At 62.2% G+C, this 18174-nt stretch overlaps 2 protein-coding genes and 1 long non-coding RNA gene across 4 annotated transcripts; 2 read left to right on the top strand and 1 right to left on the bottom strand.

Moving 5' to 3' along the window:
- Positions 1-160: 160 nt before the first annotated feature.
- Positions 161-1282, top strand: DDIT3 (DNA damage inducible transcript 3). The gene is made up of 4 exons (XM_036399814.1): positions 161-230; positions 363-410; positions 509-660; positions 748-1282. The coding sequence occupies exons 3-4, from the start codon at positions 532-534 to the stop codon at positions 1108-1110; spliced, it is 492 nt and encodes a 163-aa protein (XP_036255707.1). The 5' UTR covers positions 161-230; positions 363-410; positions 509-531; the 3' UTR covers positions 1111-1282.
- On the bottom strand, positions 1243-14757 carry MARS1 (methionyl-tRNA synthetase 1). Of its 2 annotated transcripts, none has more exons than XM_036399782.2 (21): positions 14631-14757; positions 14391-14478; positions 13913-13991; positions 12302-12436; positions 11415-11490; positions 11165-11319; positions 10980-11095; positions 10409-10525; positions 8409-8612; positions 7661-7862; positions 6938-7012; positions 6684-6854; positions 6512-6607; positions 6311-6428; positions 5128-5341; positions 4031-4162; positions 3835-3939; positions 2098-2281; positions 1906-1977; positions 1595-1702; positions 1243-1502 (listed from the first exon to the last, which is right to left on the bottom strand). In XM_036399782.2, the coding sequence occupies exons 1-21, from the start codon at positions 14731-14733 to the stop codon at positions 1356-1358; spliced, it is 2697 nt and encodes an 898-aa protein (XP_036255675.1). In that variant the 5' UTR covers positions 14734-14757; the 3' UTR covers positions 1243-1355. The 2 variants fall into 2 exon arrangements, with proteins under 2 accessions (XP_036255675.1, XP_036255677.1); XM_036399784.2 differs by having other exon boundaries at positions 10980-11092.
- A 67-nt stretch (positions 14758-14824) lies between these two features.
- LOC118697272 (uncharacterized) lies at positions 14825-17911 on the top strand. Its single transcript, XR_004981741.2, has 2 exons — positions 14825-15685; positions 17750-17911. It is a non-coding gene; the product is annotated as an uncharacterized LOC118697272 (long non-coding RNA).
- Positions 17912-18174: the final 263 nt, after the last annotated feature.

Below are 18174 nucleotides of genomic sequence, written 5' to 3'. Positions count from 1 at the left end.
CTGGGCAGTGCCGCTCGTCCCGCCCCCGCCGCACTCCTATTGGTTGGTGCTCTCCTGCCAGTCACGGCTCCCGCGCGCCCATTGGCTGTCGCCGGCGCGAGCGTTGCGTCATGCTGCCCTTAAAGCGGCGCGGCGCGGGGGGCGGGGCGCAGCGCGGGACGATGCGGACGAGGATGAACCGGGGGCAGCGAGCGGAGCGGGGCCGGGGGGAGCCGGGACCACCCAGGAAGGTGCGGGGAGGGCGCGGGGGGCGCTGGCCGAGGGTTTCCGCTCAGTCCCGGGACGGGACGGGGGCCCCGAGCCCCGGCGAGCCCCCGCTCGGGGGTCACCGGTCCTAAGAGCACCCCGCCCTCCTTCCCCAGGCATCGAGGAGAAAGTGCGTCCTCGCCGACCACCACACCTGAGAGCAGGTAAGGGGCCACCCCCGCCATGCACACCCCCCTTTGTGTCCGGGGCACCGGGGGTCCCGCCCGGGTCACCCCTCACTCCCTTCCCGTCCCTCCCGCAGCCCGCGCCGGGCCCGAGGTGACGATGGCGGCCGAGGGGTTGTGGGGGCCGGGCGGCCCCCCCGGCTGGGAGCTGGACGGGTGGTACCAGGACCTGCAGGAGGTGCTGGCGGCGGAGCCCCCCGGGGCCGCCCCCGCCTGGGGGCCCGAGCAGGTGAGCGCGGGGCCGGCAGCGCCCCCGGGGCGGCGGGCGCGGTTCCCCCTGCATCCATCACCGGCCCCGGTTCCGCTCTGTCCGCAGGAGGAGCCGGGCCCGGGCGGCTGCGGGCTGGACCTGGCTCTGGCCGAGGAGCTGCTGCAGCTGCTGGGGCCGGAGGGAGCGGCTCCGGAGGAAGCCCCGGCCGCGGCCCCCGGCGGGAGCGCCCCGGCCCGGCCGGGCCCCGCCGAGGAGGCGGAGGAGGAAGAGGAGGAGAAGGCGCGGGGGGCGCGGAGGAAGCGGCGCGGCGGCGCCGGGGCCCCCCGGCAGCGGGACGGGGAGCGGCGGGTGCGGGAGCTGACGGCGCACAACGAGCGGCTCCGCGCCGAGATCCAGCGGCTGAGCGCGGAGGTGCAGCGCACCCGGGCCGCGCTCATCGACCGCATCGTCAACCTGCGCCAGGTGTAGCGGCTGCCCCGGGACACGCACCGGGCACAGCGACAGCGGGACAAGGACTCTGCTGCCCCACGGACTGCGGGGGCAGCCCCATGGACAGATGGACATTACGGACAGACAAGTGGATGCAGCTGCTCCACGCCGTTGTACAGCTCTCGTCGTTTATTACACACATCCAACCACACCCAGCATGGCCCAGTTTGGTTACTGGAGGCACTGGGGCCGCTCCTCGGGATGTCCCAGTCTGGGTACTGGGGCTACTTCTTCCGCTTGCCCTTGGGCACCTCGGGGCTGCGGCCTTCGGCAAGCGCCAGCTGCTGCTTCAGCTCCAGCAGTTTGGCCACCTGGGCGTTCACCTGGGCCTTCTCCACCTGGGCAGCCTTCAGCTGCCTCACCAGGTTGCCCTGGACAGGTGGGAGGAAGGATTGGAAGGTGTGATGAGGATTTGGGGGTTAAAGGCATGGCAGTGTGTGCCCCATGCCCTGTGCCCCCTCACCTGCTTGGTCACCTGCTCCGTCAGCTCCTGGATCAGTTTGGGGTCACCTGGAGCCACAGAGGTGTTGGGGGCTGGAGGGGGGGCTGAGGCCGGGGGAGGCTCTTTGGCCTGGAAGAGGAAGAGATGGGGGGAAGCTCCTGTCACTGCTATTCCAGGCGGGTGCAGCTCACCTGGGGCAGCACCAGGAGTTACCTGGGGCTCTACAGCAACACCTTTGGACTGGGAATGGGGAGGGGAGGGATGGGGGGTGGGGCTGCAGGTGCCCAAAATGGGGGAGCTTTTTGGGGGGGGGCACCTGAGCCCCCACTCACCTGCCCGCCCCCGAAGCGCTGCCGCAGGGCTTCCACCTGCTCAGGCTCCAGCTTCTGGAACAGGGGGCTCACCTGGCGCCAGCAGGGACAGAGGGGTCACACCTGGGGGGGCAGCACCTGGGGATCCCCCCCAGGCAGGGCCTGCCCTGCCCTCCCCGGGGGCCCGGGCTGCCCTCCCAGGCCGTGCCGTACCGTGCCAACGCGGTGCCCGGCGGGCAGGGTGCAGGTGAGGCCGGGCCCGAGGCCGCAGCGCTCGGGGGGGATGCGGAGCTGGCTCTGGATGGCGGCGCTGACCCCGGGCACGAAGGGCTGGAGCAGCGCGGCCAGAGCGGCCGCCAGGTTCACAGCCACGCCTGTCACCGTCCCTGCGCGCTGCCTGCGGTGGGGACAGCTCGGTGACACCCCTGTGACCCTCCCAGATCGGTGACCCCCGTGTCCTGCACTGCCTGGGGTGGGGACAGCTCGGTGACACCCCTGTGACCCTCCCAGATCGGTGACCCCCGTGTCTTGCACCCTCCCTGCTCAGTGACATCTCTGTGACACCCCTGTGACCCTCCCTGCTCAGTGACCCCCGTGTACTGCACTGCCTGCGGTGGGGACAGCTCGGTGACACCCCTGTGACCCCCCCTGCTCAGTGACCCCAAGGCCCTGTGTCTGTGTGCTGCCTGGGGGGACACCTCAGTGCCCCTTGTGCCCCCTGTGTCCCAGCCTCGCCCCCCTCCCTGGTCAGTGCCGGTGCCCAGGGACCTTCCCGTGTCCCCCCAGCTCCTGGCTTCACTCCATGCCTGCCCTGTGCCCCCCACCAGTGCCAGCCCCACCCTGACAAGAGCCAGGAGTGGGGACCCCTCCATGGTACCCCCGGTTGCTCTTCGTGGCTGTGCCCTCCTCCAGTGCCCCCAATGCCCAGCTGTGCCCCTTCCCTGTCCCCAAGTGCCCCATCCATCATCCATCCATCCATCATCCATCATCCATCCATCCATCATCCATCCATCATCCATCCATCATTCATCATCCATCCATCCATCCATCCATCCATCCATCCATCCATCCATCCATCCATCCATCCATCCATCCATCCATCATCCATCCATCCATCATCCATCCATCATCCATCCATCATCCATCCATCCATCATCCATCCATCCATCATCCATCCATCCATCATCCATCATCCATCCATCCATCCATCCATCCATCATCCATCCATCATCCATCCATCATCCATCCATCCATCATCCATCCATCCATCATCCATCCATCATCCATCATCCATCATCCATCATCCATCCATCCATCATCCATCCATCCATCCATCATCCATCCATCCATCCATCCATCCATCCATCCATCCATCCATCCATCCATCCATCATCCATCCATCATCCATCCCTCCATCATCCATCCACCATCCATCCATCCATCCATCCATCCATCCATCCATCCATCCATCCATCTATCCATCATCCATCCATCCATCCATCCATCATCCATCCATCATCCATCCATCATCCATCCATCATCCATCATCCATCCATCCATCTATCCATCATCCATCCATCATCCATCCATCATCCATCATCCATCCATCATCCATCCATCATCCATCCATCCATCCATCATCCCTGCATCCATCCATCCATCATCCATCCATCCATCATCCATCATCCATCCATCCATCATCCATCCATCATCCATCCATCCATCCATCCATCATCCATCCATCCATCCATCCATCATCCATCCATCATCCATCCATCCATCCATCCATCATCCATCCATCATCCATCCATCATCCATCCATCCATCCATCATCCATCCATCCATCCATCATCCATCATCCATCCATCCATCATCCATCCATCCATCCATCATCCATCATCCATCCATCCATCCATCCATCCATCCATCCATCCATCCATCCATCCCCACCTGTCCCTCTCGTCGCCCTTGATGCGTTTCCAGGGCTCGTTCACCTGGATGTATTGGTTGCCGTGGCGGGAGATGCCGAGCACGCACCTGAGCGCGTCACGGAGCCTGGGGGGGCACAGGGGGGCACAGGTGGGGCTGAGCACCTGCAGGGCAGGCTCTGAACCCCCCCCCGGGCTCTGGGACCCCCAGGACCCACCGGACTCTCTCCATCAGCTGGTGGTACTGGCGCATCTCCAGCGTGACCCGCGCCAGCAGCCGCTGGTCCTCGGCCGTGAGCGCCATGGCCGGCACGGTGCCCCCGAAGAACTTGCACACGAACATGCCAGCCCTGGCACAGGGGGCACAGGTGGGGACAGGTGTGAGCACAGCCAGGGACAGGTGTGAGCATAGCCAGGGACAGGGGTTACAGGTGTGAGCACAGCCTTGGGATGGGTGGGGACAGGTGTGGGATGGGGACAGGTGTGAGCACAGCCAGGGAGGGGTGTGAGCAGAGCTTGGGGACAGGAGTGGGCACAGCCTGGGGAGAGGTTGGGGACAGGTGTGAGCACAGCCCAGGGACAGGTGGGAACAGGTGTGAGCACAGCCCAGGGACAGTTAGGGAAAAGGTGTGAGCAGAGCTTGGGGACAGTTTGGGGACAGGAGTGGGCACAGCCTGGGGACAGGTGTGGGATGGGGACAGGTGTGAGCACAGCCCAGGGACAGTTTGGGGACAGGTGTGAGCAGAGCTTGGGGACAGGTGTGAGCACAGCCCAGGGACGGGTGGGGATAGGTGTGAGCACAGCCCAGGGACAGCTTGGGGACAGGTGTGAGCAGAGATTGGGGACAGGTGTGAGCACAGCCAGGGACAGGCTGGGGACAGGAGTGGGCACAGCCTGGGGACAGGTGTGAGATGGGGACAGGTGTGAGCACAGCCCAGGGACAGTTTGGGGACAGGTGTGAGCAGAGCTTGGGGATAGGTGTGAGCACAGCCCGGGGACAGCTTGGGGACAGGTGTGAGCAGAGATTGGGGACAGGTGTGAGCACAGCCAGGGACAGGCTGGGGACAGGAGTGGGCACAGCCTGGGGACAGGTGTGGGATGGGGACAGGTGTGAGCACAGCCCAGGGACACCTTGGGGACAGGTGTGAGCACAGCCCAGGGACAGTTTGGGGACAGGTGTGAGCACAGCCCAGGGACACCTTGGGGACAGGTGTGAGCAGAGCTTGGGGGCAGGTGTGAGCACAGTCTGGGGACAGTTTGGGGACAGGTGTGAGCAGAGCTGTGGCCCAGCCCTCTCCCCAGCAGCGTCCCTCACCTGTTGATGAAGTTGCCCAGGTTGTTGAGCAGCTCGGAGTTGTTCTTGAGCATGAGGTCGGCCCAGGAGAAGGCGCTGTCCTGGCCCTCGGGCCGCAGGTAGAGCAGGTAGAAGCGCCAGACGTCGGCCGGGATCCCGGTGTCCTTGGCCATGTCCCCGAACACGCCCACGCCCCGGCTCTTGGAGAACTTCCCGTCCTCGTAGTTCAGGTACTCTGGGACAGGTGAGCACCCACCTGGGGGCTGGGCCCTCCCAGGCAGGAGATGGCCCCAGGCAGGGGTGGCAGGGGGAGCGGGGAGCCCCCAAACCTGGGGATCCTTCACACCTGGGGACCCCCAACACCTGGGGCTCCTCTGCACCTGGGGACCCCTCCCAGCTGCGGATCCCCAACACTTGGGGACCCCTCACACCTGAGGACCCCCCACAGCTGGGGACCCCACACCCAGGGACTGCTCCCAACTGGGGCTCCTCCACACCTGAGAACCCCTCCTAGCTGGGGCTCCCCAACACCTGGGTCTCCCCTAGGGACCCCTCACACCTGGGGACCCCTCCCAGCTAGCTAGGGCTCCTCTGTAGCCATGATATTTTCTGAAAAATCCTTTCCTTTGGATTTTTCCTCCTGAGAAGCTGAGAGGCCTCAGGAACAAAATGTAACCAATGGTTATCTGCTGCTGTGGAGTGCAACAGGTGCATCTGGGATTGGTCTCATGTGGTTGTTTCTAATTAATGGCCAATCACAGCCCAGCTGGCTCGGGCTCTCTGTCTGAGCCACAAACCTTTGTTATTAATTCTTTCCTATTCTATTCTTAGCCAGCCTTCTGATGAAATCCTTTCTTCTATTCCTTTAGTATAGTTTTAACATATAATTTTTTTAATATAATATATATCATAAAATAATAAATTCGCTTTCTGAAACATGGAGTCAGATCCTCGTCTCTTCCCTCATCCTCGGGCCCCTGCAAACACCGTCACACTCCCCAACACCTGAGGACCCACCCCAGCTGGTTCTCCCCAACACCTGGGTCTCCCCAACACCTGGGTCTCCCCTGGGGACCCATCACACCTGGGGCTCCCCACACCTGGGGCTCCCCACACCTGGGGACTGCTCACACCTGGGGCTCCCCACACCTGGGGACCCCTCACCCCTGGGACCCCTCACCCCTGTGGCCCCACCTGGCCGTACCTGTGGCGATCAGGTGATTCACCAGGGTGTAGTTGTCGTCGGCGCCCAGCAGCGAGCAGGGGAACACCACGCTGTGGAAGGGGACGTTGTCCTTGGCCATGAAGTTGTAGAGCTCCACCTGGCAGGGAACGGGGACAGGTGCAGATGGCAGCCAGGTGTCCTGCTCTGTCCCCACCTGCACCATCACCTGGCTCCTCCCACCTGCTGGGGGTTCTTCCACCAGCGCTCCCAGTGCTCGGTGTAGGTGGCGGTGATGGACAGGTACCCGATGGGAGCGTCGAACCACACGTAGAACACCTGGGGGAGGGCGGGAAATACCTGAGCAGGTGAGCCCGGCAGGGAGGGCCCAGCAGGGGCACCGGGGGGGACCCACCTTGTCCCGGAAGCCGTCGAGGGGCACGGGGGTGCCCCAGGTGAGGTCGCGGGTGATGCAGCGCGGTTTGAGCCCGTCGCGCAGCCAGGTGCGCGTGATGTGCCGCGCGTTGGCCGTCCACTCACCTGCGGCCCAGGTGCGCTCCAGCCACGCCTCCAGCTGCCCCTCCAGCTGTGGGGGACACACGGGTGGGACACCTGGGCACCCTGCGGGGACCCAGCCCCACCTCACTGCCCCCCCCGGGTGCTGCTCACCTTGGGCAGGTCCAGGAACAGGTGCTGGGTGGGCGTCACCACCGGGGTCCCACGGCAGAGCTTGCACTGGGGGTTCTGGGGGAAAACGGGGGGGCCCAGTGTGGGGGGGGCACACAGGTGAGGGGAGTGGGGGCACACAGGTGAGGGGAGTGGGGGCACACAGGTGAGGGGAGTGGGGGCGCACAGGTGAGGGGAGTGGGGGCCTACAGGTGAGGGGAGGGGGGTCCCCACAGGTGAGGGGAGTGGGGGCACACAGGTGAGGGGAGGGGGGTCCCCACAGGTGAGGGGAGTGGGGGCGCACAGGTGAGGGGAATGGTGTCCCCAAAGGTGAAGGGAGTGGTGTCCCCAAAGGTGGAGCTGGGGGGTCCCCACCTGGGGCAAGGGGTGTTACCAAAAGTGGGAGGGGAGGGCCCAGGGCGAGCAAGGGAGGTCCCCAAAGGTGAGGGGGTCCCCACAGGTGGGGCAAGGATTAAAGTGGGAAGGGAAGGCCTCAGGGCAATTGAGGGAGGTGCACACAGGTGAGGGGAAATGGGGGGTCCTCACAGGTGGGGCAAGGGGCAAAAGGGGGAGGTGAGGGCTCAGGGTGAGTTAAGGATGTCCACACAGGTGAGGGGAAGTGGGGGGTCCCCACAAGTGGAGTGGGGGATCCCCAAAGGTCACAGTGTCCCCAAAGGCGAGAGGGGGTCCCGCAGGTGGCGCGGGGGTCCCGGGGCTGCCGCGCACCTGCAGCTCCACGGCGTTGATGAGCTTCCCGCACCTGTCGCACTGGTCCCCGCGGGCCTCGGCGTAGGCGCAGAAGGGGCAGGTGCCCTCCACGAAGCGATCGGCCAGGTAGCGCCCGCAGCTCTCGCACCTGAGCTGCTCCAGCGTGTCCTGCAGCAGGAAGCCCCGGGCCAGCAGCCGCTGGAAGATGTCCTGGGCGATCCTGGCCCAGGGAAGGGAGAGCGCGTTAGCACAGGTACCCCCAGGACAGGTGGGGCTCACCTGGTCCTTAGGAGCTCACCTGGTCAAAATGGGGCACCTGGTCAAAATGGGGCACCTGGTCTGGGGCCTCACCTGGCCTGTAAGGGCTCACCTGGTCTGGGGGCTCACCTGGTTTGGGGGCTCACCTGGTCTAGGAGCTCACCAGGCCCTCAGGGGCTCATCTGCCCTGCTGGGCTTCACCTGGCCCTTAGGCTCTCACCTGGTCTGCTGAGGCTGACCCAGTCTGGGGGCTCACCTGGTCTGGGGCCTCACCTGGCCTGTAAGGGCGCACCTGGTCTGGGGGGCTCACCTGGTCTAGGAGCTCTCCTGGCCCACAGGGGCTCACCTGGTCTGGGGGGCTCACCTGATCGAGGCACTCACCTGTTTTGGGGCCTCACCTGGTCTGGGTGCCCACCTGGCCCCTAGGCACTCGCCTGGCCCTTAGGCTCTCACCTGGTCTGGGTGCCCACCTGGCCCTTGGGCGCTCACCTGGTGCCCAGGCTCTCACCTGGTCTGCTGGGGCGTGGTGGTGCGGCCGAAGTGGTCGAAGGAGATGCGGAACCAGGTGTAGATGTCGGCGTGCAGGGCGTGGTAGCGGTCGCAGAGCTCGCGGGGGCTCAGCCCCTCCTGCAGCGCCCGCGTCTCCGTGGCCGTGCCGTACTCGTCCGTGCCGCACACGAACAGCGTGTTCCAGCGCCGCAGCCGGCTGTACCTGCGCACAGCTGGGCTCAGCATGGGCACACCTGGCACACCTGGGCTCAGGGCCGGGCACACCTGGCACACCTGGGCTCAGGGCCGGGCACACTTGGCACCACACCTGGGCTCAGGGCCGGGCACACCTGGCACACCTGGCACACCTGGGCTCAGAAACTGCGCACACTGGGCTCAGGGCCGGGCACACCTGGCCTCAGAAACTGTGCACACCTGGCACACCTGGGCTCAGAAACTGGGCACACCTGCGCTCAGTGCCAGGCACACCTGACACACCTGCGCTCAGAACCTGTGCACACCTGGCACACCTGGGCTCAGAACATGCGCACACCTGGCACACCTGGGCTCAGTGCTGGGCACACTTGGGCTCAGAACCTGTGCACACCTGGCACACCTGGGCTCAGAACCTGTGCACACCTGGCACAGCTGGGCTCAGTGCCAGGCACACCTGGGCTCAGTGCCGGGCACACCTGGCACACCTTCTCAGTACCTGCACACATCTGTGCTCAGGGCCGGGCACACCTGGGCTCAGAAACTGCACACACCTGGGCTCAGTGCCGGGCACACCTGGCACACCTGCGCTCAGTGCTGGGCACACCTGCGCTCAGCATGGGCATGGCAGGCACGGCTGGGCTCAGCATGGGCACAGCTGGCACACCTGCACTCAGCATGGGCACACCTGGGCTCAGTACCTGCGCACACCTGCTCAGCACGGGCACAGTGGGCACAGCTGGCACACCTGGGGCTCAGCACAGGCATGGCTGGCACACCTGCACTCAGCATGGGCACACCTACTCAGCACAGGCACGGCTGGCACACCTGAGCTCACTGCCAGGCACACCTGGGCTCAGCATGGGCACAGCTGGGGCTCAGCAGGGGACACAGAGCACGAGGCACACCTGGCCTCAGGACTGGGCACACCTGGCACACCTGGGGCTCAGCACCTGGCACACCTCTGGGGGACCTGGCACACCTGGCAGTGAGTACCTGTCACACCTGCGTGTGGGCAGCTGTCACAGCTGTGGGGGCACCTGTGACACCTGGGCATGAGCACCTGTGACACCTGCAGGGCACATGTGTCACACCTGCAGAGGCACCTGTAATGTCTGAGCATGAGCATGTGTGTGGACAGCTGTGACAGCTGCAAGGACACCTGTAACACCTGGGCAAGGACACCTGTAACACCCGGGCAAGGACACCTAAAACACCTGGGCAAGGACACCTGTAACACCTGGGCAAGGACACCTGTAACACCCGGGCAAGGACACCTAAAACACCTGGGCAAGGACACCTGTAACACCTGTGCATGGACACCTGTAACACCTGGGCAAGGACACCTGTAACAGCTGTAACACCTGGGCAAGGACACCTGTAACACCCGGGCAAGGACACCTGAAACACCTGGGCAAGGACACCTGTAACACCCGGGCAAGGACACCTGAAACACCTGGGCATGGACACCTGTAACACCTGGGCATGGACACCTGTAACACCTGTAACATCTGGGCAAGGACACCTGTAACACCTTGGCAAGGACACCTGTAACACCTGTAACACCTGTAACACCTGTGCAGACAGCACAGCCCCCAGGTGTTCACACCTGTCCCACCCGTGCAGGTGTTCACACAGCACAGCCCCCAGGTGTTCACACCTGTCCCACCCGTGCAGGTGTTCACACAGCACAGCCCCCCAGGTGTTCACACCTGTCCCACCCGTGCAGGTGTTCACACAGCACAGCCCCCAGGTGTTCACACCTGTCCCCCCTGTGCAGCCCCAGCCGGGGTCCCGCAGGCTCACCTGGCGAAGGTGTCGGCGCTGAGCACGCAGCCGATGATGTTGCCCAGGTGAGGGACGTTGTTGACGTAGGGCAGGGCGCTGGTGATCAGCACGTTCCGCTCACCTGCCACAGGTAACCTGGCCAGGAGGGGGGGTCAGGGCAGCGTCCCCCTGTCCACACACCCCTGGGCACTCAGACAGGTGAGGGCCACCTGGGCACTCCCTCCCTCCCTCCCTCCCTCCCACAAGTGAGTGCCCCTGGGCACACAGGTGAGCACCACCTGGGCACACAGTCACTCACACAGGTGAGTGAGTGGCCCCTGGGCACACCTGTCACACACCTGCCCCCCTCACTCTCACAGGTGAGTGTCCCCTGGGTGCCAGGTGTCACACCTGTCCCCCCTCACTCTCACAGGTGAGTGTCCCCTGGGTGCCAGGTGTCACACCTGTCCCCCCTCACTCTCACAGGTGAGTGCTCCCTGGGTGCCAGGTGTCACAACTGTCCCACACCTGTCCCCCCTCACTCACACAGGTGAGTGTCCCCTGGGTGCCAGGTGTCACACCTGTCCCACACCTGTCCCCCCTCACTCACACAGGTGTCTGTGGCTCCCGGGGCGGCGGCAGCGCCGCGGGTCCCCGTGCCCAGATCTCCACGGCGGCCGCGATGTCGTCGTCGGTCAGCGCCCGCTCGGGGCTCTCCTCGTCCTGCTGCGGGCACCAGGTGAGAGGGGCCGCGCCCACCTGCGCCCCGCCCTCCCCCCCGGGGCGGGGCCGCACCTGGGGCTCGCGGGGGGGCCCGGGCAGGTGCGGGGGGTGCTGGGCCAGGTGTCCCCGGAGCTCCCGCAGCGCCTCCGGCAGCAGCGCGGCCGCCGCCCGGCACGGCTCCGACGCCGACACGGCCCCGAACCAGGAGCGCAGCACCTGCAGCTCACCTGGGCAGGGGGGACACAGGGGGGGACGTGGGGGGGTCAGCCCGGCCCGGCACGGACCCCCCCGCGCCCCCCGGAGCCCCCCCGGCCGCTCTTACTGGGCAGACTGGTCTGGTCCTGGAGCACTGGGAACAGGCTGCCCCACACCACCACGTCAGCCACCGAGGCGGCGTCCTGGGGACACAGGGACATGGAGGGCACTGGGGGCACTGGGAGTACTGGGAGGGACTGGGAGTGTGAACTGGGAGGGACTGGGAATGTGAACTGGGGCACTGGGAGGGACTGGGAATGTGAACTGGGGCACTGGGAGGGACTGGGAGGGACTGGGAGTGTGAACTGGGAGGGACTGGGAATGTGAACTGGGGCACTGGGAGGGACTGGGAGGGACTGGGAGTGTGAACTGGGGGCACAGGGAGGCACTGGGAGTGTGAACTGGGGGCACTGGGAGGGACTGGGAGTGTGAACTGGGGAGACTGGGAGGGACTGGGAGTGTGAACTGGGAGTACTGGGAGGGACTGGGAGTGTGAACTGGGGGCATGGGGAGGCACTGGGAGTGTGAACTGGGACACTGGGAGGGACTGGGAGGGACTGGGAGTGTGAACTGGGGCACTGGGAGAGTGAACAGGGGCACTGGGAGTACTGGGAGGGACTGGGAGTGTGAACTGGGGCACTGGGAGAGTGAACTGGGGCACTGGGAGGCACTGGGAGAGTGAACTGGGGCACTGGGAGTACTGGGAGGGACTGGGAGTGTGACCAGCTGGGACAAACTGGGGACACTGGGAGGTGCTGCCAGGTGAAGGCAGCACTGGGAGGGACTGGGAGGCACTGGGAGGGACTGGGAGGCACTGGGGCCGTTTTCCACCCCGGGGTCAGCAGTGTCCCACCCTCCCCTCCTCAGGCACACCTGGGGACAGGGCTGGGGACACACCTGGGGCCACCCCTGTCCCGCAGGTGGCAGCGAGCCCATCCCCACGCTCTCACTCACCCCGGCCAGGTGGGAGGTGCCGCTCCGGGCCAGGTGCTGCTCCAGGTGAGCCAGGAGGGGCTGCAGGAGCCCCAGGGCCTCGGGGCCCGCCCGGCCCTGAACCAGCCGCAGGTACAGGGCAGCGGCCACCGCCGGCTGGGGACACACAGGGGACATAACGGGGTCACATCGTGGGGACACAATGGGGTCACAGTGCGGGACACAGCGGGGACAGCGGGGACATAATGGGGTCACATTGTGGGGACATAATGGGGTCACATCGTGGGACACAGCGGGGACATAATGGGGTCACATTGTGGGGACATAAGGGGTCACATCTGGGGTCACATTGTGGGGACATAACGGGGTCACATCGTGGGACACAGCGGGGACATAATGGGGTCACATTGCGGGACACAGCGGGGATAGCGGGGACATAATGGGGTCACATTGTGGGGACATAACGGGGTCACATTGCGGGACACAGCGGGGATAGCGGGGACATAATGGGGTCACATTGTGGGGACATAACGGGGTCACATTGCGGGACACAGCGGGGATAGCGGGGACATAATGGGGTCACATCGTGGGACACAGCGGGGACATAATGGGGTCACATTGTGGGGACATAAGGGGGTCACATCGTGGGGACATAATGGGGTCACATTGTGGGACACAGCGGGAACATAATGGGGTCACATTGTGGGGACATAACGGGGTCACATCGTGGGACACAGCGGGGACATAATGGGGTCACATTGTGGGACACAGCGGGGGATGGAAGGGACATAATGGGGTGACATTGTGGGGCACAGTGAGGACGTGATGGAGTCACATCATAGGGACACAGAGGGGACATAACAGCGTCACACCAGGGGACACAGCAGGGACAGCAGGGACATAATGGGGTCACATCGTGGGGACATAACGGGGTCACATTGTGGGACACAGCGGGGACATAATGGGGTCACATCGAGGGGCACAGCAGGGACAGCTGCTGGCCCATAACAGGGTCACACCAGGGGACACAGTGGGGACATAACAGGGTCACACCGGGGGGACAGATCAGGGACAGTGGGGACATAATGGGGTCACAGCCGGGACATAACGGGGTCACACTAGGGGGAACAGCGGGGACGTAATGGGGTCACATTGCGGGGGGACAGCGGGGTCACACCAGGGACACAGCAGGGTCACATAAGGGGACACAGTGGGGTCACACCAGGGCAACAGAGTGGGATGACAGCGGGGGACAGCGGGGGACAGTAGGGTGACATCGGGGAGGACAGGGAGCACAGAGCCTCGGGGACACAGCGGGGTCACACCAGGGGACACGGGGGGGACAGGGAGCATGGAGCCCCGGGGGAACAGTGGGGTCACACTGGGGGGAGAGGGCAGCACAGAACCTTGGGGACACCTCGGGGGTCACATCAGGGGGACCGGGAGCCGAGCACTGGGGTCACAGTGGGGACACATCGAGGACACAGCAGGGGCACACCGGGGACACACCGGGGGCACATCGAGGACACAGCAGGGGCACACCGGGGGCACACCGGGGGCACATCGAGGACACAGCAGGGGTACACCGGGGACACATCGAGGACACAGCAGGGACACACCGGGGTCTCTCACCTGCAGCTCCGTGGCCTCCCATTCCAGCCACTGCGTGGTGAGGTCGGTGGGCTCCTCCCCCCGGCACAGGTAAAAATACCTGGGGGGGAGGGAAGGGGGGCAGGTCCAGAGGGGTTTGGGGGAGGCTCGGGGTGGCTTTGGGGCATGCACGGGGGGGTAGGGGGATAAGGGGCGGTCGGGGCAGGTTCTGGGGGAGATTTGGGGTGGTTTTGGGGCAGGGCTGGGGGGGGTCAGGGGATAAGGGGGGGTCGGGGCAGGTTCTGGGGGTTTGAGGGAGGTTTGAGGGGCTTTGGGGCATGCATGGGGGCATACAGGGAAAAGGGGGTGTCAGAGCAGGTTCTGGAGGTTTGGGCGGCTTTGGGGCAGTGTTCGGGGAATCAGGGCATGTTCTGGGGTGGCTTTGGGGCAGGGCTCGGGGCAGGTTCTGGGGGTGCTCTGGGGCAGGGCTGGGGGCGCTGCCGGGGCTCCCCGGACTCACTGGCAGATGGCGTTGGGAGAGAACAGGACGGTGCCGCTGTCCAGCTCCAGCTGCAGCTCCAGCTCCGGCCCGGGGGCCTGAGGCCGCTCTGTGGGGAGGGACCGGGACAGGCTGGGGCTCGGGCTCGGGCTCGGGCTCAGGCTCAGGCTCAGGCCCACGCGGGGACAGGGCCGGGGTCAGGCCCGGGGGCGGCGGGCCCGGCCGTGCGGCCCGGGGGGGGCATGTCCGTGCCGGTCTCACCTGCGGGGCCGCCCAGGTGCGGGCGCACGGGCGCGGGGGCGGCGGCGGCGGCCGCGAGCACCTTGAGGGCGGCGGGAGCGCCCGGCGGGACCCGGAGCCGCATGGCGGAGGGGGCGGGGCCAGCGCCGCACGGCGGGAGGAGCCGCCATGGCCGGGGGCGGGGTCAGCGCGGGGAGCTCCGCCCCGGACACGCCCCTCTCGCACGTACCAGAGTCTCGCGAGAGCAAGGCTGATGCTGTTGCCATGGCAACAGGGACGCGACTGTGAGGCCGCCATGGCCGGGATGGGATAACGGGGATAGCGGGATAGCGGGGTAACGGGATAAGGGGACAACGGGATAGCGGGATAACGGGATAGCGGGGTAACGGGATAGCGGAGTAACGGGATAAGGGGATAACGGGATAACGGGATAGCGGAGTAACGGGATAGCGGGACGGGATAGCGAGACGGCGGGATAGCGGGATGGCAGGATAGCAGGATAACGGGATGGCAGGGTAATGGGATGGCAGGATAGAGGGATAACAGGATAAAGGGATAACGGGATAAAGGGATAATGGGATAGCGGGATGGCGGGGTTACGGGATGGCGGGATAGTGGGGTAACAGGCTGTCCCAGGGTGACGTTATGATGCTGTATCCCCATTCATGTGTTCTGTTAATGTTGGATATTATGTTCTGTACCTTTAAGACTGGCTCTGAAGAGGGAAAGTTTTGTTTTGGTTTTCTTATCAGCCTGGCGGGACACAGAGACTGCAGCTTTTGCTTTTGCTGCTTTTTGCTTTTTGCTTTGCTCTCTCTCGCTCTTGCTTGCTTCGCTTCTGCTTGCTTTTGCTCATTAGCTAGTTTAGCTAAACTGTCCAAATTTCTTCCTGGACTGTTTCTCCTTTCCTTTTTCTGACCATTTCGAACCTGCTCCAGACTGGGACCTGGGAAACACCAAGATCCTGCACCTTGTGGCTGCAGCAGCTGCCCCAGCGCCGGAGGGACTGAGAACAGAGTGACCACCCCCAGAGAGACTTTCTGAATTTGTGATCCTTTTCAGAGCGGTGCCATCCGGTATTGTTCATTTTGTGTGCTGGGGGTGCTGTGCCTGTTAAATAAACAGGTTCTGTCCACTCCTCTCCAAGGAATCCTTCCCGACCCCGTTGTGGGGAGGGGCTGTGTGGGTTTGCTCTCTGCAGGGGCCCCTTTGGAAATTCTCCTCCAAATTTGCCCTAAACCAGGACACAGGCTAGCGGGATAATGGGATAGCAGGATAACGGGATAGAGGGATAATGGGAACGGGGATGGGACAATGGGATAACAGCATATCGGGATAGCGGGGATGGGATAATGGGATAGGGAAATAACGGGCATGGGATAACAGGATAGTGGGATAACAGGGTGGTGGAATAACGGGATCACAGGATAGGGAAATAACGGGGATGGGATAACGGGATAGTGGGATAACAGGGTGGTGGAATAACGGGATCACAGGATAGGGAAATAATGGGGATGGGATAACAGGATAGTGGGATAACAGGGTGGTGGAATAACGGGATCACAGGATAGGGAAATAATGGGGATGGGATAACAGGATAGTGGGATAACAGGGTGGTGGAATAACGGGATCACAGGATAGGGAAATAATGGGGATGGGATATCGGGATAGTGGGATAATGGGATAGTGGGATAATGGGAGTGGAAATGGGATGGGATCATGGGATAATGGGAACTGGGATCAGAACTGGGATGGGATAATGGGATGGGATAATGGGATGGGATCTGGGATAGGAAATGGGATGCAATGCAATGGGATCGATGGGACAGGATGGGAACTGGGATTGGAACTGGGATGGGATCCATGTGATAATGGGATGGGAACTGGGATGGGATGAGATCCATGGGATGGGATAATGGGAGGCGATGATGGGATGGGAGTTATGGGATAATGGGAATGATGGGATGGCATAATGGGATAATGGGAATGATGGGAACAATGGGAATGATGGGATGGGATAATGGGAACAATGGGATGGGATGTTGGGATAATGGGAACGATGGGATGGGAGTGATGGGATAATGGGAATGATGGGAAGGATGGGAGTGATGGGATAATGGGATAATGGGAACGATGGGAATGATGGGATAATGGGAACGATGGGATGGGAGTGGTGGGATAATGGGAAGGATGGGAACGATGGGAAGGATGGGATGGGATGATGGGATAATGGGAAGGATGGGATGGGATGTTGGGATAATGGGAACAATGGGAACGATGGGATGGGAGTGATGGGAACAATGGGAAGGATGGGATGGGATGGGATGCTGGGATAATGGGAACACTGGGATGGGATGTTGGCATAATGGGAAGGATGGGATGGGAGTGATGGGAACAATGGGAAGGATGGGATGGGATGTTGGGATAATGGGAAGGATGGGATGGGATGGGATGGGAACAATGGGAAGGATGGGATGGGATGTTGGGATAATGGGAACACTGGGATGGGATGTTGGGATAATGGGAACAATGGGAAGGATGGGATGGGATGTTGGGATAATGGGAACACTGGGATGGGATGGGATGGGATGGGATGGGAACAATGGGAAGGATGGGATGGGATGGGATGTTGGGATAATGGGAACACTGGGATGGGATGGGATGGGATGTTGGGATAATGGGAAGGATGGGATGGGATGTTGGGATAATGGGAACACTGGGATGGGATGGGATGGGATGTTGGGATAATGGGAAGGATGGGATGGGATGGGATGTTGGGATAATGGGAACACTGGGATGGGATAATGGGATGTTGGGACGGGGCCCAGCTGGGTCCGGGGGGTCCCAGGTGACCCCAAACCCTTCAGGACCGAGTCCGGTGCCGGGGTCTGAAGGAACCCAAGGGCAAGGCTGGGGTTTTACCCAAATTCTGTGAATTTCCCCCAAACTTAGTGAACCTCACCCAAATCCCAGTGCATTTAACCCAAATTTCATTATTCAACCCAGATTTTGTTCTATTTAGCCCAGATTTTTTAGTAGTTTAACCCAAATGTTATGAATTTGCCCCTGTTTAAACCACAACTCCAGGTCAAGTTTAACCACTTTTTATTTTTCCACTTAAATATTCTCTTTAAATACAGCATCGTCCCGGGAAACTGCGGAAAAGCAGGAAAAATGAATAATAGTGGGGAGAAGCTTTGGATTCACTTGGTGGCATTAAATGTGGAGTTAAAATGGAAATTAAAAACCAAAAACTGAAATTAAATTGAATTAGTAAGAAAAGGAAAAAAAAAAAAAAAGAAGTTAAAAGGGAAATAAAAAAGAAAATAAATTGAATTAAAAAAAGAAAGAAGTGCAAGTAAAAATTCAATAAAGAAATAAAAAGGCAATAAAAACAGAGAAAGGAAATAAAAGCAAAATTTTAAAAAATTAAAATTAAGTTTAAAAGAGAAGGAAAACGGAATTAAAAATTAAAGGAATAAAAAAAAAAGAAGTAGAAAAAGGGGAATAAAAAATTAAGAAAGAAATCAAAATGACATTAAAAGTTCTGAAGCTGCTTTGGGCA

Source organism: Molothrus ater, chromosome 30, assembly GCF_012460135.2.
Source record: "Molothrus ater isolate BHLD 08-10-18 breed brown headed cowbird chromosome 30, BPBGC_Mater_1.1, whole genome shotgun sequence".
NCBI lineage: Eukaryota > Metazoa > Chordata > Aves > Passeriformes > Icteridae > Molothrus > Molothrus ater.
The sequence above is the reverse complement of the archived record's forward strand: the minus strand, read 5'-3'. Positions and strand labels throughout refer to the sequence as shown.

Excerpts from the sequence above, each read along its gene's own strand:
- DDIT3 (XM_036399814.1), top strand. The coding sequence starts at position 532 with ATGGCGGCCGAGGGGTTGTGGGGGCCGGGCGGCCCCCCCGGCTGGGAG. Across the intron at positions 661-747 it reads CCGCCTGGGGGCCCGAGCAG|GAGGAGCCGGGCCCGGGCGG; the intron begins GTGAGCGCGGGG and ends CTCTGTCCGCAG.
- MARS1 (XM_036399782.2), bottom strand. The coding sequence starts at position 14,733 with ATGCGGCTCCGGGTCCCGCCGGGCGCTCCCGCCGCCCTCAAGGTGCTC. Across the intron at positions 5,342-6,310 it reads GAATCACCTGATCGCCACAG|AGTACCTGAACTACGAGGAC; the intron begins GTACGGCCAGGT and ends CACCTGTCCCAG. Across the intron at positions 2,282-3,834 it reads AAGGGCGACGAGAGGGACAG|GCAGCGCGCAGGGACGGTGA; the intron begins GTGGGGATGGAT and ends TCCCCACCGCAG.